The sequence below is a fragment of the Micromys minutus genome, assembly GCF_963924665.1.
Source record: "Micromys minutus genome assembly, chromosome: 4".
In the NCBI taxonomy this organism is placed as follows: domain Eukaryota; kingdom Metazoa; phylum Chordata; class Mammalia; order Rodentia; family Muridae; genus Micromys; species Micromys minutus.
The window spans coordinates 37,534,191-37,551,271 of NC_137973.1; the positions used below are offsets into that span (position 1 = coordinate 37,534,191).

General features: G+C 35.5%; 1 protein-coding gene across 2 annotated transcripts in view; it reads left to right on the plus strand.

The window, feature by feature from the left end:
- TRIM33 (tripartite motif containing 33) overlaps positions 1 to 16,416 on the plus strand; it is a gene marked incomplete at its 5' end in the record, with an annotated part of 70,623 nt that extends 54,207 nt beyond the window's left edge. The window contains 9 exons of one of the 2 annotated variants that reach the window (XM_080916182.1): positions 3,196 to 3,328; positions 5,221 to 5,284; positions 7,338 to 7,497; positions 8,811 to 9,160; positions 10,787 to 10,910; positions 12,286 to 12,360; positions 13,269 to 13,421; positions 14,830 to 14,880; positions 14,961 to 16,416. In XM_080916182.1, the coding sequence (XP_080772308.1) occupies positions 3,196 to 3,328; positions 5,221 to 5,284; positions 7,338 to 7,497; positions 8,811 to 9,160; positions 10,787 to 10,910; positions 12,286 to 12,360; positions 13,269 to 13,421; positions 14,830 to 14,880; positions 14,961 to 15,173 (1,323 nt within the window). In that variant the 3' untranslated portion in view covers positions 15,174 to 16,416. The remainder of the gene's footprint in view (positions 1 to 3,195; positions 3,329 to 5,220; positions 5,285 to 7,337; positions 7,498 to 8,810; positions 9,161 to 10,786; positions 10,911 to 12,285; positions 12,361 to 13,268; positions 13,422 to 14,829; positions 14,881 to 14,960) is intronic. The other variant, XM_080916183.1, reaches the window with a different exon arrangement.
- Positions 16,417 to 17,081: the final 665 nt, after the last annotated feature.

Consider the following 17,081-nt stretch of genomic DNA (forward strand, 5'->3'; position numbering starts at 1 on the left):
ACCCACCCACCCACCCACCTACCTACCCACCTACCTACCTACCTACCTACCTATCTTCTACCTACCTTTGTTCCCTCCCCTTTTCTTCTGCATCTTCTCCCCTTCCTTCGAGAATGCCTTAATTTACAGCCATGACTGGCCTGGAACTCACCATGTAGACTAAGTCATCCTCCCAATTCAGAGCCTCACTTGCCTCTGCCCCCTAAGTTCAGGGAACAAAGGTGCGCACCATCATACGACACTGTAAATTTGTCGTACAAGGATTAGAAATAGCAACAGGAAATGTTGAAAATACATATATCAATAATCAGTTGTTATTTTCATTATCAGATTTTATATGCTGTATACAGTTGTACTTTTACATAATTTGTCCTGTGGCAGGTTTGTGTAATCGTTAACATCACAGACATGAATAGTGGCTTTGTGTTGTGAATGGCATCATTAAGCAGTAGACATGTAGAAGAATAGTTTAAGAGCTGGAGAGATGACTCAGTGGTTAAGAGCATTGGCTGCTCTTCCAGAGGTCCTGAGTTCAATTCCCAGCAACTACATGGTGGCTCACAACCATCTGTAATGGAATCTGATGTCCTCTTCTGGTGTGTCTGAAGACAGCTACAGTGTATTCATACAAATATAATAAATAAATCTTTAAGAAAAAAAATTTTCTTTTAAAGGATAGTTTAAAAAACCCAGAACAGTAATGTGTTTCAAAACACTGATTTGTTCTGTGATAATTTCATGTATAATGATACGCCAGTAAATTGTGTAATGGAGCTGAATTTGGATTAAGATTTCATATAGAAAATCCAGCATTAGTATAAATGAATAGTACAAATAGTAAAATTAATACAAAATATACATTTACCTATTTTGCACAATCTAGAAAACAGTTGCACTTGAGTACATGAATATGATGTGTGGTTTGGCTGGTCAGCATAATGATTTTGTTTTAGATGTAAAAATAGTATCAGATGTCTTGAAAGCATAAAAAGGCACTACTGAGAGATAGTAAAATACAGGAGAGATAGACAAAATGGAATTGGTTAGGAATTACAGACTATATTATATATAGCCTTTTTACCACGATGTTATAATTTTGACAATAGATAAAAAACAATAAAGTGGAAATATAAATAATTATTGTGCATGATGTGTGTGTGTGTGTGTGTGTGTATACACTGTATAGTTACGTGGAAGCCAGAGGAAATATTTGTGTTATCAAATTTCTCTTTACTCATCTTTGTGTAGGTTCTAGAAATTAAATGCAGATTGTACAGCAAGTATTTCTGCTGGCTGAGCCATCTTGGTGGTCCTAAAGTAAAAATTGTTAAATTTTTATGTATTTTATATGTATTTATATGTATTTCTTATGGCTTTTTTCCCCCCATTGGCTTTCTTTTGTTTGTCTGTTTGTTTTCCTGTTCATTTGTTTTGTCTTATTCAGGTTTATTTTTACCTTATCTTACAAAAACAGTTTACACACAAAAAAGCTTATATACTAACAATTCTCAACTTCAGGGCGATGTATTTTAGTTAGAGATAGAAATTAGAGGTAGAGAATATTAAAGGAGTGGAATAGGGTCATCATTTTCTCTTTGTTTTAATGTGAAGTGCAGCACTCTTTCTGGGGCTGAATAGATGGCTCAGCTCAGTATTTGCTGCTCTTGCAGAGGACTCAAGTGTAGTTTTTAGCACCTACATGGTGGCTCATCACTCAAGTTTAAGAAATTCAGTGCTGGGCTGGAGAGATGGCTTAGTGGTTAAGAACACAGATTGCTCTTCTAGAGTCCTGAGTTCAATTCCCAGTAATGATATGGTGGCTCACAACCATCTGTAATGAGATCTGATGCCCTCTTCTGGTGTGTCTGATGACAGTTACAATGTACTTATATATAATAAATAAATCTTAAAACAAACAAACAAAACCGAAAAGAAATTGGGTTCCTTTATCTGACCTCTGCAGGCACACCCATGCTATACATAAACACAGTCAAAACACTCATACACGTTAAAATATTACTAGTAAATCTTTAAAAGTATGAAATTAGAAAAAAACAGTAAAATGAGCTCCCATCTTAAGCAATTATTTCTAGTTAACTTGAGTTACAGCTAAGGATTCTAGTTATAGCTTACAAATGGATGTTTAACAGTAGCTGTGACCAAAGGGGAAACAGAACTACTATTACTTTTTATTCTGATTAATTCAGCCTTCTGACCTTCAGCCCCACTTGAAGTTTTTGTTTTTGTTTTTTAAAAGGCATTTGTTAAATTACCATTTTTGCTTTTGAGGAGAATCTTACCCTGTCTATATAGTTGTGACCAGTTACATTGTTAGTTTTCATTTCTGCTTTGGTTTATATTCCCTTTTCTCCAAAGTGCATAATTTTGTCTTAAGTAAAAAGTAGATTTACATAAGGTATACTTTGACCTTTGTTTGGAGAACAGGTTGAAACGTGGAGCAAGTGTGGGAACAGTAGAATAAGCAAGAAGATAAATCATTACAAGTGACAGTTTCTTAGGAATAATGTGGGTCCCAATACTTTTAACACTTAGTGTCTTTTACTTCTCATTTTCTTACATAAGCATCATATTCTGCAGGAAGGTGGCTTATTTAAGACAGGAAACTAATGTTTTGTTTGTTTCATTGGAGTGGGGGGTGTTTCAAAATCGCAATACTTTATCTTCTGACCTTATCCTACTGCCTCTAAGTATGAAATGAGTTCAGATTTCCTGCCCTTTTCTGTCTTGTGTGTATAGTGACATACCTTTGTGAGGCTGGATGCTGATAAGAACTTGTCAGCTTAAAGCTGGGGGTTTGACATCTATTTTTCCTTGTGTGAATGAATCTGATGGTATGCTAAAATAGGAAATGAGAGAGACTGAGGACAAAGGCCTCCAGTAATTTTGAGAAAAGGAAGTTAAGTGTGATGTTAGTCTATTTTGTAGTTGAACAGATAGGGCTTAGTGGATTACTAAGTCTGTCCTAGCTAGATATCTGTCATATAATATAAATTGTAAGATCAATTACATAAACTTTATACTGTGTGAGTTCTCAGAATAGCCTAAGGAAGCAACAGTTAGGTTGAACTTGACACTGAATAATTTGTTAGCTTATAGTAAAGCGAGTACAGACAGTGGCATTAATTCATTCATCGTCAGTTTAATCAAAGCAAATTTATTTTTATCTTTCTTTAGTTGGAAGATGCTGGCTCAAGTAGTTTAGATAATCTACTGAGTAGATATATCTCAGGCAGTCATCTACCCCCTCAGCCTACAAGTACCATGAATCCTTCCCCAGGACCCTCTGCGTTATCACCTGGATCTTCAGGTAAAACAAACAGGAATATTGCTTCATTGCTCTTAATACCTTAAAGCAGGGGTGGAGGAATGACTGCTGTATCCTCGAGTCTGTATCAGGTAAAAACCAGCAAGAGGGAGTGTGTGGAGATACATGCCATGTGTGTATATACTTTACACACAAGATGTAGTAGGGAGGAGGGAAGAGGACAAGGAATTAAAGAATTGGCTCAGATGATTATGTGATTGGTTATTGGCAAGTCTGAAACCTTCAGGGGCTTTTAGCAAGCTCGAGACTCAGGGTAGAGCTACTTTGCAGTGTAGTGTCCAAAAGTAAAATTCAGTCACTAAAAGGCATAGCTCCAGCTTTTCAAAGGTTCAGCTGACTAAGACCCACTTGGATTTTGCAAAAGATTTTGCTTTGTCGTGGTCTTTTGACTTTTCAAGTTTGCATGTATATATGTTTAAATGACATTGACAATCTTTATCTGACTGGAGTGATACTACTAAATATTACTATCCTGACTTTTGACAACACTAGAGCATACAGCCACACTGTACTCACTCTTTGGTGAGATTGGTGTCTATTAACTTTTTATATCATATGTTTTAAGTATAATGAATTGAATTTTTAAGTTTAACTCAAATCAGTTTTAAAAAGTTATAAAAATGAATTTTCAAGTTGTAATTTTAAAATTAAAAGCTTTAATTTTAACAATTAAAATATTTATAAAGTATAGTTCTCTCCTCAACACCCAGTTTGATTGTTCCTGCTCTCATGGGATTTTAGCTGAGACAATCAAGATTCATAATTGGAGTAATGTCACACAGGCTAACAGTCAAGTCATTTATGATTAGACTCTCCCCGCCCCCCCCCCCCCATTTTTCTTTTGGAATTTTGGAACAAAGTTTTACATTGTAGCTCTAGGCTATCCTGGAAGTTACTATCTAACAAGTAGGTAAACTCTACCTCAGCTTTTCAAGTGCTGGGATTAGAGTCAAACCATTACATCTTGCTTTAAGTATATTTTTCTAATGTAAACTAAATGGGATTTTTTTTGGGGGGGGTTGCTTCCTAACTAAAAATGAATGTCTGGTTTCTGGAGGGAAAATGGTTCAGATGTAAACATGGATGTTTTTGTTTGTTAGTTTTTCTAGACAGGGTTTCTCTGTGTAGCCCTGGCTGTCCTAGAACTTGCTCTGCAGATCAGGCTGGCCTTGAACTCAGAAATCTATCTACCTTTGGAGTGATGGGACTAAAGGCATGAGCCACCAATACCCACCTTAGAAAAAGACAGTAGAAGCCAGAAACCTTAAAGCAGAGCAATGACTCTGAACATTTGCAAGTGAAGATGTGTGGACAGAGGGCTGTACTGTGGGATCAGGGTGTCCTTGAACTCAAGATCTACCTGCCTCTGCCTCCCAAATGTTGGAATTAAAGGTGTATGCCACCTGGTGTAAACATGGGTTTTTACAAGATATATTTTATTAACATTTTTTGAATGACATCACTGAGTGTTAATAAGAATTTTTTTCCAGGACATTAAAAAGGAATGAATGCCTGGTTGATTTGTGTGCACCTGTAGATAGAGGCAGTGGGTGATTGTGAGGTCAAGGCTAGTCTGGGCAGTGTAATGAAACATTGTTCCAATTTTTAAAGAGAGTGCAGGGCTACCATAGATTATTTTATGATGCGAAGAAGTGACAGTTTTTTTCAATTTGCTGCTTTTTGCTTATGAGTAATAATTTTTGGAAGAGGATTCTAAAATCATGTCTGAACTCAGCTGAAACAAACTGGTTGATGCTTACCAAGAATTCCATTTGCCATCTCTGATTTTACACCTATCTTTGATTTACAATAATTTCTGAGTTGGTTGTGTAGTTTGAACATTCTGATATTTAGTCTGACATACTGTTTTTTAGGCTTATCCAATTCTCACACACCTGTGAGACCCCCTAGCACGTCTAGTACTGGCAGTCGAGGCAGGTGAGTAATTTCTTCTTCAGTATTATGTTACTTATAACTTTTTTCCTTAAAATTTCAAATAAAGGTAAATTCATCTTCATATTCCCAGTTTCAATAGTCAGTTCATTAATTACGCCCACTCTTTCCTTTGTACTCTTTCTAGTCCTTTCTCTGGATTGTTTGAAACAAATCTCAGAAATTATGTCATTTTACTTGTAACTATTCTAACTTTTGTTTAGATCCAGTTATTAAAGTTCCTGATTTATGCACACTAAAATAAGCCTATACACTATCATCAATAGATGTGTTTACATATCGTTTATTTTTGCAGGTATAAAGGTTTCTAATCTAGACTTTTCTATTTCTCTTATTATGTAGTTTGCCTTTTTTATATGTACACACAATTAAAAATAAAAATAAGTTTCAAAAATAAGAAAGAGATTTAGGTAGAAGTAAGAATACTTCAGTTTTATTTTGTGCTTCCTTTGGGAGTTGGTTTTTTTTTTTTTTTTTTCCTTCTTCTTCTTTTTTTGTATGTGTGCTTGTATGCACATGGGCAGTACATTTGTCAGAGCCAGAGAATTACGTATGATGTCTTGTTCTCTACCTTTTTGAAAGGTGAATCTAGAGTTCACACTAGGCTGGCTGGCTGATGATTGAGCTCCAAAAATTTGGTGTGGTGTGCATGTATTTAATATGTGTGCTTGCTTGTAGATCACAGGACTTTTGTGAGAAGTGAGTTTTCTTCTACCTTGTGGGTACTTGAGATCAAATTGAGGTTTTACTTGGCAAGTGCCTTTACTGGTTGAAAAGTGTTGTTTTGATATTTATTACTTTAGAATATGTCTGTAAAGAAGCTTTGTCAGTTACTAAGTTAAGGGAGGTTGGAAAATTTTTCTTTATTGACTTTAGTGATAAGCTGATTCCAAGTTTGCTTCAGTGACCTAAGAGTTTGACTATTACTACTTTTATGAATCTATATATTTCAACACATTTTTAATGTTTTTGTAATTATTAAGGGCACTCTATGTTGTTCCTATTTTCCTTAGGCCTTTTTAGCGGCTAGAGCTGAGAAATGTGTTTTAAGATTAAATATAATGAATATTGGCATTCTTTTTACTGTTCTGTACTTTGTATAATTGAATATACTATGAACCTTTTAATCTGTTAGAGAATTGGGGTTTCCAAGTACATGTATATATATTTTGAAAGCTCTTTCTATTAAAAGTACTTGACTGGCTTTTTAGCCAATGCTTTAAGAAGAAAAACTAGAAACTTCATTCTGAGTAACTATATTAGTCTTACCAGTTGTTTCACTCCGTGGTAAATTTTTGTTGTTCTTTTTTATAGACCTATTTAGCCATTTTTCTGTTCTCTTTACTTTGCTTTTATTGATTCTAAAATGTTTGTACTAGGTTGTTTGCTGTGTATTTATTGTTCTTTGGTTTCAGTCCCCTTCTCAGATCTGAAATAATCCTTTATAGTGGGGCTTTATTACCCACTTTTCTCTGATGTATTCTTTAGATGTTTTAGGTGGTTAGTGTTGAAACTTGCTATAAAGAGACATAGTCATTGACGTTTTATGTACTGGCTGAGCAGCCCTAATCTGACATTTGCAATGTTCTAAAGTGCCCACACTAGTAGGATGCTCCATGTGGAAAATGCCATATCTGATGTCATGTAGTCGGTTGCAATCAAATTGCTGGGTGCACTTAAAATATATGAAGTTGCAGGACAATATATGTACGTATATATGTATGTGTATATAATATATATATGTAAGAAACTAAATGGATTTTATATTTATACTTGAGTGTTATCCCAAAGACATCTCACCCTGTATAGTAAATGTATTGACATAGGAAAACACATTTTAAAACCCTAGTCTCAGTCAGGGGTAAGGGATGCTTAATCATTTACACTTAAGTGTTTTAGATCATGAAAGATAATTTTAAGGTCTGGGATTATGTCTGTCACATTTCTCTTATGAGGTAGTTATCTACTATCTTTAATAAATAGTACTTTTACTTTATACTGTACAATCAAACATGTGACTTTTATCGTTTCTTAATAGCTGCGGATCATCGGGAAGAACTGCTGACAAAAGTGCTCATACTTTCAAGTCTGATCAGGTGAAGGTCAAGCAAGAACCTGGGACTGAAGAAGAGATATGCAGCTTTTCAGGAGCTGTGAAACAAGAGAAGACAGAGGATGGCAGGAGGAGTGCCTGTATGGTAAGCTCCCACCAGGATTTGGCAGGCTGTCATCAGATCCATCTCAATGGGCATATTTATTTGTCTTTAAATTCTTGTGTCTGACACATGCTAAGTATTTCCTTTTCTATCTCTGCTCTTAAGAGTCAGCTATAATTAATCAGAAAAAACTTGATTGCTGTAAAGTATTGACTTGGTATTATCTTGAAAATTCTATTTAGATAATATTAATGCCATGGTTGCTAAATTAATGATCTCAGTGTACACATAGGATCTCATGGCCACACAGAACCTTAACTGTTGTTTGTAATCTAGGAGCTCAACACTAAAATTGTTCATACTAAAGATTATTGACCAAAGTTAAATTTTCTTTTGGCCTTATCTACTCTAGAGTTTCTTAGATGAAATAGTTTATATACTTTATAAAACAGAGTGAAGGAGTGTCCAAACTCATCTTCATATAGAAATTTCCCTTTTTGTTATTCTTTCTGCCCAGCCTTTTGCTTTTCTATCCATGTTTGTTATTGCTGTAACAGCATCTTCGCATATTACTATATGCTGTATAATGAATGGATCAAATAACTACAACTTTACCTCAGATTTTATAACAATGCCATTTGTTCCACTAAAACTCTTAGTTTAGAAAGTACCCCATGTGCTGGAGAGAGGGCTTGGAAGGTAAGAGCACTGACTGCTCTTCCAGAGGTCCTGAGTTTAATTCCAGCAACCACATGATGGCTCACAACCATCTGTAATGGGATCTGATGCCCTCTTCTGGTGTGTCTGAAGACAGCTACAGTGTACTCGTGTACATAAAATGAATGAATGAATGAATGAATGAATGAATGAATGATAGAAAGAGCCCCAAAATTGTCATTTCAGATATGTGAGCCAAAGAGTAGTATAAAATACTTCTCAAAAGTTACGTAACTGATTTTAGTTTTTCAAGACAGAGTTTCTCTGTATAGTTCTGGCTGCCCTGGAACTTACTTTGTAGCCTCAGATTCACCTTCCTCTGCTTCCCAAGTGCTGAGATTAAAGGTGTGCAATGTAATAGGCTTTCTGTAAGAAAAGTATGGTTGTTTGGGTATAATGGCTTAATTTCTGAGTCATCTAAGTGAACCAATATTAGAGAGACAAAACCCCTAAAGTCATGTTAGCATATGTAAGAGGAGGCTATTTGTATTATTTTATTTCACTAGTGTGATTTATAGAATAATTTTCGTGTAAGTATGTTAATGTAGCTTTGTGTACATATTTGTGTGTGTGTTCATACTATGTACACATGAGAATTAAATGATTTTATTTTTTAATTTGTGTTTGTTTTCTTGTAGTTGAGCAGTCCTGAGAGTAGTTTGACACCACCTCTCTCAACTAACCTCCACCTAGAGAGTGAGCTGGATACATTAACAAGCCTGGAGAACCACGTGAAAACCGAACCTACAGATATCAGTGAAAGCTGCAAACAGTCAGGACTCAGTAGCCTAGTTAATGGAAAGTCTCCAATTCGAAACCTCATGCACAGGTCGGCAAGGGCCGGAGGAGATGGCAGTAGCAAAGATGATGACCCAAATGAGGACTGGTGTGCCGTCTGCCAGAATGGAGGGGATCTTTTGTGCTGTGAAAAATGTCCAAAGGTTTTTCATCTTACTTGTCATGTTCCAACACTTCTCAGCTTTCCAAGGTACCAGCAAAGTTGTTGATTTGAGTTCTTTTTAATCCCAAATCTAAATGTGTTCAGGGTTTTCCTCAAAAAAGCCCATTTCAAAGATCAAACTCTTTGGGAAAAAAAGCCTGCAGATAATGAAGCTGATGTGATGGATGTAGTCCAGTAGGTGGAACATGTGCCTAACATACATAAGGTCCCTAGGCTCAGTCTCACCTGAATGGGAAAAGAAAACCAGCTGTATAAACAGTGCCTCATAGTTTTTTGGTGGTTTTTGTTTCCTTAATTGTAATACCTGCCTAAATCTTAGTGGATATGATTGCTAGTAATCTAATGAGGAATTCCCCTTCTATTACATTACTTGTTTACATGTATGTCTGCATTTGTATACATATATGTACACAGGTACAGTGGAATGTATATGGTGGTCAGAATAACTCACAAGAGTCAGTTTTCCCTTCCACCATGTGAGTTTGGGGAACTTGAACTCATCATCAGCATTAGTGGAGAGTGCCTTTACTTTCTTGTCATCTTGCCAGACCCCTTTTCTTGGGGTCACAATATCTTGGAACATTAAGATTTTGCCAGTTTTTTTTTTTTTTCTTTTTCTGGAGATGGGCTTTCTTTGTACTTGTGGCTGAACTAGAACTTGTATGTAAACCAGGCTAGCCTTGAACTCACAGAGATCCTCCTGCCTCTGCTTCCCTGGTGCTGAGATTAAAAGCATATGCCATTATAACTGGCTAAAGTTTTACCAGCTTTCAGAGGCAGATAGTAAGGAATATAAACTATAAAAATTCTAGAACTAGAATTTACTAATTTATCTACCTAGATTACTATATATACCCTATATATCTTTATATTATAGATGGGAAAAAAACATGAACAAATAATTTATGAAATTTATAATTCAATAGAAATCTTGATTTAAAAACAGTAAATGTTTTATCTGACTTAAAAATTAAGGGAGAATATGATTGTAAGCACATATGTAAGTGTATATGATTGTAAGCACAAATATGTGTTTGGACATCCAGAAAAGACTTGCTTATTGATATATTTAATACATTTGAGAACACTGTCATATGGCTCAAGTAACTCCATAGCCTCCACTGTTTTCTTTGCATGTATGAGCAGGTACATGTGTAGGTCAGGGGACAGCCTTGGTGGTGGTGTGCCATTGCCTACTTGAACTTCTCAAATTACTAGGCTTGCTTGCGAGTGTGCCTCAGGGTTTCTCCATCTCTGCCTCTCTAGTGATAGAAGCTATGGGCATCAACTAGTTCTTTGTGCTTTCAAGAAAGTAAATGATGATTGTTTTCTTAACACAAAAGTAGGACCATGGGATGCTAATATGGGGACTTGAAGGGACATTTTGCTTCAGAAACTGGTCATTGAGTTTGTGTCATGAGCAGTCTCTTGTTTAATGTAGAAATTTCATTTTTATAGCTTTCTAGAAGGGTCTTACTCAATGTATAATTGGGAAAGTTTTAGAGAGTTTATTATATAAGAGATGTAACAAAACAAAAATTCATGAAAGAATTGGAAAACAAAGAAAATAACCTAGAGACTTGCACTCACAGCCTAGCTTTTCCAGAACAATTTGTTATAATTCGTAGACTAATGGTCTTTTTCCCTGTGCAGTGGAGACTGGATATGCACATTTTGCAGAGATATTGGGAAGCCAGAAGTTGAATATGATTGTGATAATATGCAACATAGTAAGAAAGGGAAAACTGCACAGGGCTTAAGCCCTGTGGACCAAAGGGTAAGTCTCAAAGCTGACTCGTTAATAGAGATTTGGTGGTTGTCAGCCTGGATCTATTGTGTTCCCTACCCCACCCATGCAGTCCACACCCCTGTGTAACGTGTACTCGACCTGGTAGGTTTCATATCTAATGAATCGTCTTTTGATTTCTAAAGCCTTTAAATTTTAGTTCAAGACCTAAGACATTAGTCCTTGTTATACAGCCCTAGCTGTGCTTGAGTTTGTAGCTGTACTCCTTTCTTTGTGCTGAGATTACAGGCATGTTTCCTCAGACCAGACTTCACATCCAAAATGTTTCAATTCAAGTCTTGATTTGACCCTCTCCCTTAAAAAATAGCAAATACAAGACAAATAATTTTTTAGTATTCCCTATAGTTCTATTTAACCTTTATTGTGGCCAGAAATTGCTAAGATTAAAAGTCACCTGTGATTCTAATGCCATATTCATCTCTCCATTTTTAACCATCCTAAAACATTCATAATTCTTTATGTAGATTATTATGATAATTTGGTGTTGGTTTATTTTTTCTCTTGCCCTTTTAGTCTGTTTTTCTATATTTAAATAGTTATTTTTCTTTTTTATAACTCTTTAATAGTTTCCCAGCATGTTAAATATGAAGCCCAAATTATTTTATTTCACTCAAATTTTTACTGATTTCTAATGACAAGGATACCTTCACATAGTTCTGTGGTCATTAGAATTAAATTTGGCTCTAGTTTAATATGTATGCTTTAATTCTTCTGTGAGAGAAGGAATGTTTTTAGACATACAAACACTAAACAATGTTTAAGTAGAAAAGTTTAGCACTCAGGAGGCTGAGGCAGGAAAGTGGCCACAACTTTTATGCTAGAAGTTCTAAATAAGTCAGAGCTGCATAGTGAAACTTTCTCAAAATAAATAAATAAATAAATAAATAAACAAAAATAAAAAGAGAGAGAGAGAATGAAGGGGAAGGTGTGGTTTGGGGGGCTTGGCAATTGAATCAAAGAGATCTTCTCTTGTTCATTCTGAACCTGAGTGAAGTCACTGAAAAGCAGAGGAATAATAGTTGGTTTTACCTGCCTTGGGGAATTATATCAACTACTGATGGTGAAATTCTTTTTTTACTCATTTACTATAAGTTGCTTTTGTGACTCACCAATATTTTTGTAAATAAGAATTAAAAATTACATTAGTTTTATTAGAATAAAAACTCCTAAAGTAGAATAGATCATAGTTTCAAATTTTAGTTCAAAGCAAAATTATTTTTCTTTGATACCTTTATATAGAAAGTAATGTTCAGTTTGTTGTAATAATATTTTATAGCTGTGTTCTCCAAAATATCTTATCAGAAAAAAAAAAATGTCTTTTTTTTTCTTTTCTTTTGGGGGCCAGAAATGTGAACGTCTTCTGCTTTACCTCTATTGCCATGAATTAAGTATTGAATTCCAGGAGCCTGTTCCTGTTTCGGTAAGTTACATGCCTTAGGATTACCCTGGTAAAGCAGTCTGTGGGCTGTGGCTTAGATGGGGGCTTCTTCAGTCAGTTCCTTAACTATTCTGACTCAGTATGTTCTCATACTTCCTCCCCATCATTGTTTAGAACTTAACTTTAATTGACATGTTATAATGTTTTAACCTATATACAAATTGAAAGATTTAGACTAACATGTCCATTACCATCAACTTAAATATTTGTAATGAGAACGGAATGTCAAAACTCCTTTATGGAGTTTTGAAATATGCAGTTTATTATTAAATGTGATTTACATATGTGTGTTACCAGTCCCAGGCTGAAGTGGGAGGATCTTCAATTTGAGGGCAGCCTGAGCTGTATAGACTGTGTCTCAAAATAGCTTTACTGTGTGCACTCATGTCCCATAGGTAGAACACTTTTGGCCAAAGGTGGTGTCAGAACACTAAATGTAATTTTTTCTTTCAGTGTCCTGAGATTTCTTGTGAAGTGTTGATATCTTCTACCACACTGAGCTCTAACCATAGCATTCATACACTTTCAAATGTTTTTTCTTTTACCTTTTTTTTTTTTTTTTTTTTAAATAAGCGCTCTTAGGAGTCATTAAGTACCAAATGAACCAGATGTAGCTGTAAATCTTATGGGAGAAAACCTCCTGCTGGCTGTTTTGTTTTGTTTTGTTTTTTTCTCTCATTTATACTTATTAATGATAGGATCTTGGAAACTTGAAGTAACCATGTGAATCAGCACATCTTCTGCAGTAAGATTTGATATTCAAGATCTATTTGGACAGAAAACTTGAAATATATTTGCTATACCTCAAGTGTAATCAATATGCTGTACATTTTTACATTAAATTGTTTGATATTTTGGAGAATTCTGATATGCCATGATTTGTTTTTTAGATACCAAACTACTATAAAATTATAAAGAAACCAATGGATTTATCAACAGTGAAGAAGAAGCTTCAGAAAAAACATTCCCAGCATTACCAAATCCCAGATGATTTTGTGGCTGATGTCCGTTTGATCTTCAAGAACTGTGAAAGGTTTAATGAAGTATGTTAGCTTCCAACCTATAGAGTATTGGCTATTAGTTTTCCTTTGCTTGGTTTTGCTTTTTTTTTTTTTTTTTCTCCTGTTGAAAGAATCATATAATTTGGTTTCTCCCCACACCCCTACTTTATTCTATAAAAAGCAAAATTTACTACTTTTTCCCCTCAGCTCTACAGAAGAAAGAGTATTATGTATAATTTGGAGTATATTCTTAAATATAAGACACTTAAGAGCATTACTGAAGATCCTTTCCTAAGGGTATCCTAAGGGTATTGTGGTTACATAGGAGAATAGTCTGAAGTTAGTAATGTGGTGGGATATATGCACACAGTTGGGACACTTAAAGGAAACTTAATAGTCCTATATTGTTTAGTTCCATCACTGGCCACATAATTGGAAGAGTGCTAAGACTAAACTGCAAGCCTCAATATGTAATTGTGGGGGTTTGGTTTCTACACTGAGTCTCAGAAGCTAAGGATTCCTTACCTTTAACGGAAGGAAAAATGTGACAGATAATCTGTCAGGGAAATTGCTTTTTGTTATCTTTGGAATAAAGTCCTTTGTTATTGTTACAGATTTTCTTCATTACAGGAGAAGAAAACGGTATTAGGTGAGAATCTAGGTCTACCCATAGCAGTAGAGGCATCAGGGTGGCACTGGAGTATACAGATCAAACTCTCCATGAGATGTATAAAGTGTAGTCAACTCATATCAGTATGCCACAGAATTTATCTGTAAAATCTTACTTCAGCTTTACAAGTTACGAATTTTTGTCTTTTTTAAAATTTAGATTATTTTCAAATGGATACGCTCTTGTGTACCGTCATTGACAGAAAGATATGTTCTGCCTGGTTTATAAAGAGTTCATTTGTGGGCCAGGCATAGTGGTGTACACCTTTAATCCTAGCACTTGGGAGGCAGAGGCAGGCAAATCTTTGTGAAGTCTTGGCTAGTCTGGTCTATATAATAAGCAGTTCTAGGATTGCCAGGGGCTATGTAGGGAGACCCTGTCTCCAAAAAAAAAAAAAAAACCAAACAAAATAAAAAGTTTGTGATTAATGTATAATGTATTGCCATAAAGGTAGATTTCTGACTATCTAGTGGAACATTTGACCATTTAAAAAATAGCATTCTAATTTTCTCTTGAGTAGATTACCTTCAGACAAGTTTCTACTAAGATTAACCTAAATTCGGAATGAGACTGTTACTAAGGTTTCAAAGCAACTTTATTAACAGTTTTGTAGAGAAAGTGGTTCCATGTTCAGTAGAATTTTAGATAGCACTTAATCTGGTGTTAGCAGTTTGTTCTCCCTAGTATGGCTGACTCTCGTCACCAATCCTATACAGTTTCTTAACTTTAGAAAGGATTATAATTTCCCTTTTTTTTTTTTGACTCTGGTATCCTTTTTAGATGATGAAAGTTGTTCAAGTTTATGCAGACACACAAGAGATTAATTTGAAGGTAAGCTTTTCAGACCATGCAAACTTGGTGAAGCAATATGCATTATCAATAGGTGAATATTCCTATCTTTTGCTTTGCAGGCTGATTCAGAAGTAGCTCAGGCAGGGAAAGCAGTTGCATTGTACTTTGAAGATAAACTCTCAGAGATCTACTCAGACAGGACCTTCGCTCCTTTGCCAGAGTTTGAGCAGGAAGAGGATGATGGTGAAGTAACAGAAGACTCTGATGAAGATTTTATACAGCCGCGTAGAAAACGCCTAAAGTCAGATGAGAGACCAGTACATATAAAGTAAAATGACGTGGACTTAAATCAATTGTTTTTAAGAAGAAGGAAACAAAACAAAACACCCTTTTATTTAAGTGTTACTGGAATATCCTGTGTACAGTGGTTTTACCTCCTTACAGAAGCTGGTAGCTTTCATACAGTATTAGATTGAAATAATGGACACAGAAAGCATTCTTGTCGAGAAAAGGGGAGAGAACTCTGTTTGCTACTTTAAGAACAAAATTGAAAGTGAAGAGGTTTGGGGACTTGTTACAAATGAAGATGGCTCTCTGGCTGTTAGAAATGTAGATGATCATGTGTGTTAATTGGTGCAGGATACTGAGTCGGGCAAGCCTGCAAGGCTAATGTTGCGAGATGTGTCTCTGCTAGAGCACACAGTTAACTCAGACAACGTAAAACCCTCCCCTCCACAGACACAAATGGGTTGTTTTCTGGTTAAAAATGAGTATCAGATTCCACTTGAATGTCACTAAAGATGCATTGAATCATGCCACTGTATTTTCTCTCATTTTGATCTATTGGGCCTTAGTTTTTAAATTGGTTAAAGAACTCAGCAGTAGTTTTATTTTTTTCTTAGATGTAGGGTCTAGGAACATAACCATTGATCATTTAGTCAACTTCAGTGGTGTACTAAAATGATGATAACCTCAGTAGTGGATCATACAGATTTATGAATCATTTCCAGAAAACCCTTCTAAACAATTACACTTACTGGTCATCTGACCACGCACCCTTGAAGGTAGAACATTTATTTCAGAATTTTCTGCATAGGTAAATTAGATTGAGAAGGTAACAACTAACTTTAACCCGGTGTCTCTTCATACCAGTTTCCAGTAGACCACTATTGGTAAACAGAAACCTGTCAGCTACCAAATGTGTACAATTTCTGTATCTCACTTTGTCTTATTTGTAAATAGTGAGCTCAGACTTCTGGCAGATCAGCAACATTTGCTGAGCCTGTTTTTTAAGCTAATGTGTATTCTTACTAATGTTCCTATCAAGAATGGATTTGTAATATATGCTGTCTATTTCTAATGTTCACATTCATATTTTGAGGTTCTATCTTATTTTAATAGAGAACAGACGTCTCAAAAATCTTCAGAAGCAGCTTATTATTGAAATATCAAAATATTGAAATAAACCCGGTGGGGTTAGATTACTCATCTGTCCACCAAGTGGGACACGTGCATGGACTGGGGGCTTTAAATGACTTAGAAGAGACCTTTAGGTAAATCCTGAAAACGAGCCAATCCCCACTTGAATGGTAATTGGAAAACATAACTCTCTTTACTACCTGATGACAGGAGCAGAACCTGAAGCAGATAGACCTACTCGCTCTGGTTTCTTTTTCTCTTCGTTGTGATGCTCAGATCAAGTGTGCTCTAGACTGTGCAGCTCTCCGCTGGATTAAGAGTTGTCCTACTTCTGTATGGACAAGTAGACTATAAAGTGACCAAAGTAGAATTCAGCATCAGAAACACGTCAGGTGTCAGCAGATGTGTGGCAGATCATTTGCCTCTTACAGAATTCAACATAAGCAGTTCAAACTGTAGACCTCCTCAGAAAACTATTTGACGTAATTGTCGAAGAAGTGAATATTTTTAGTGTGCATTGAATCAAATAAAGTGCTCTAAAGAAATTATTATACAGATTCCTTTGGGTTGTTTTTTCCTTAAGGGATGTGGGTAATGAGGAGTATGATTTAGACCTCACACTGCACTTAAAAAAGGTTGATAATATTATTTCATCGCCTGGCTTCCATTTAGCTTCTCTTACCTTATAAGTTCAGCTTGCTTTGTTTGTTTGTTTGTTTGTTTTTTAAAAATGCTCCAAATCATTTATCATGTTGCTGAAGTTTCAAGTTTGTATTTTATGAGGGGAAGAAAATTTGTTTCTAAAATGTTTTATTTATACC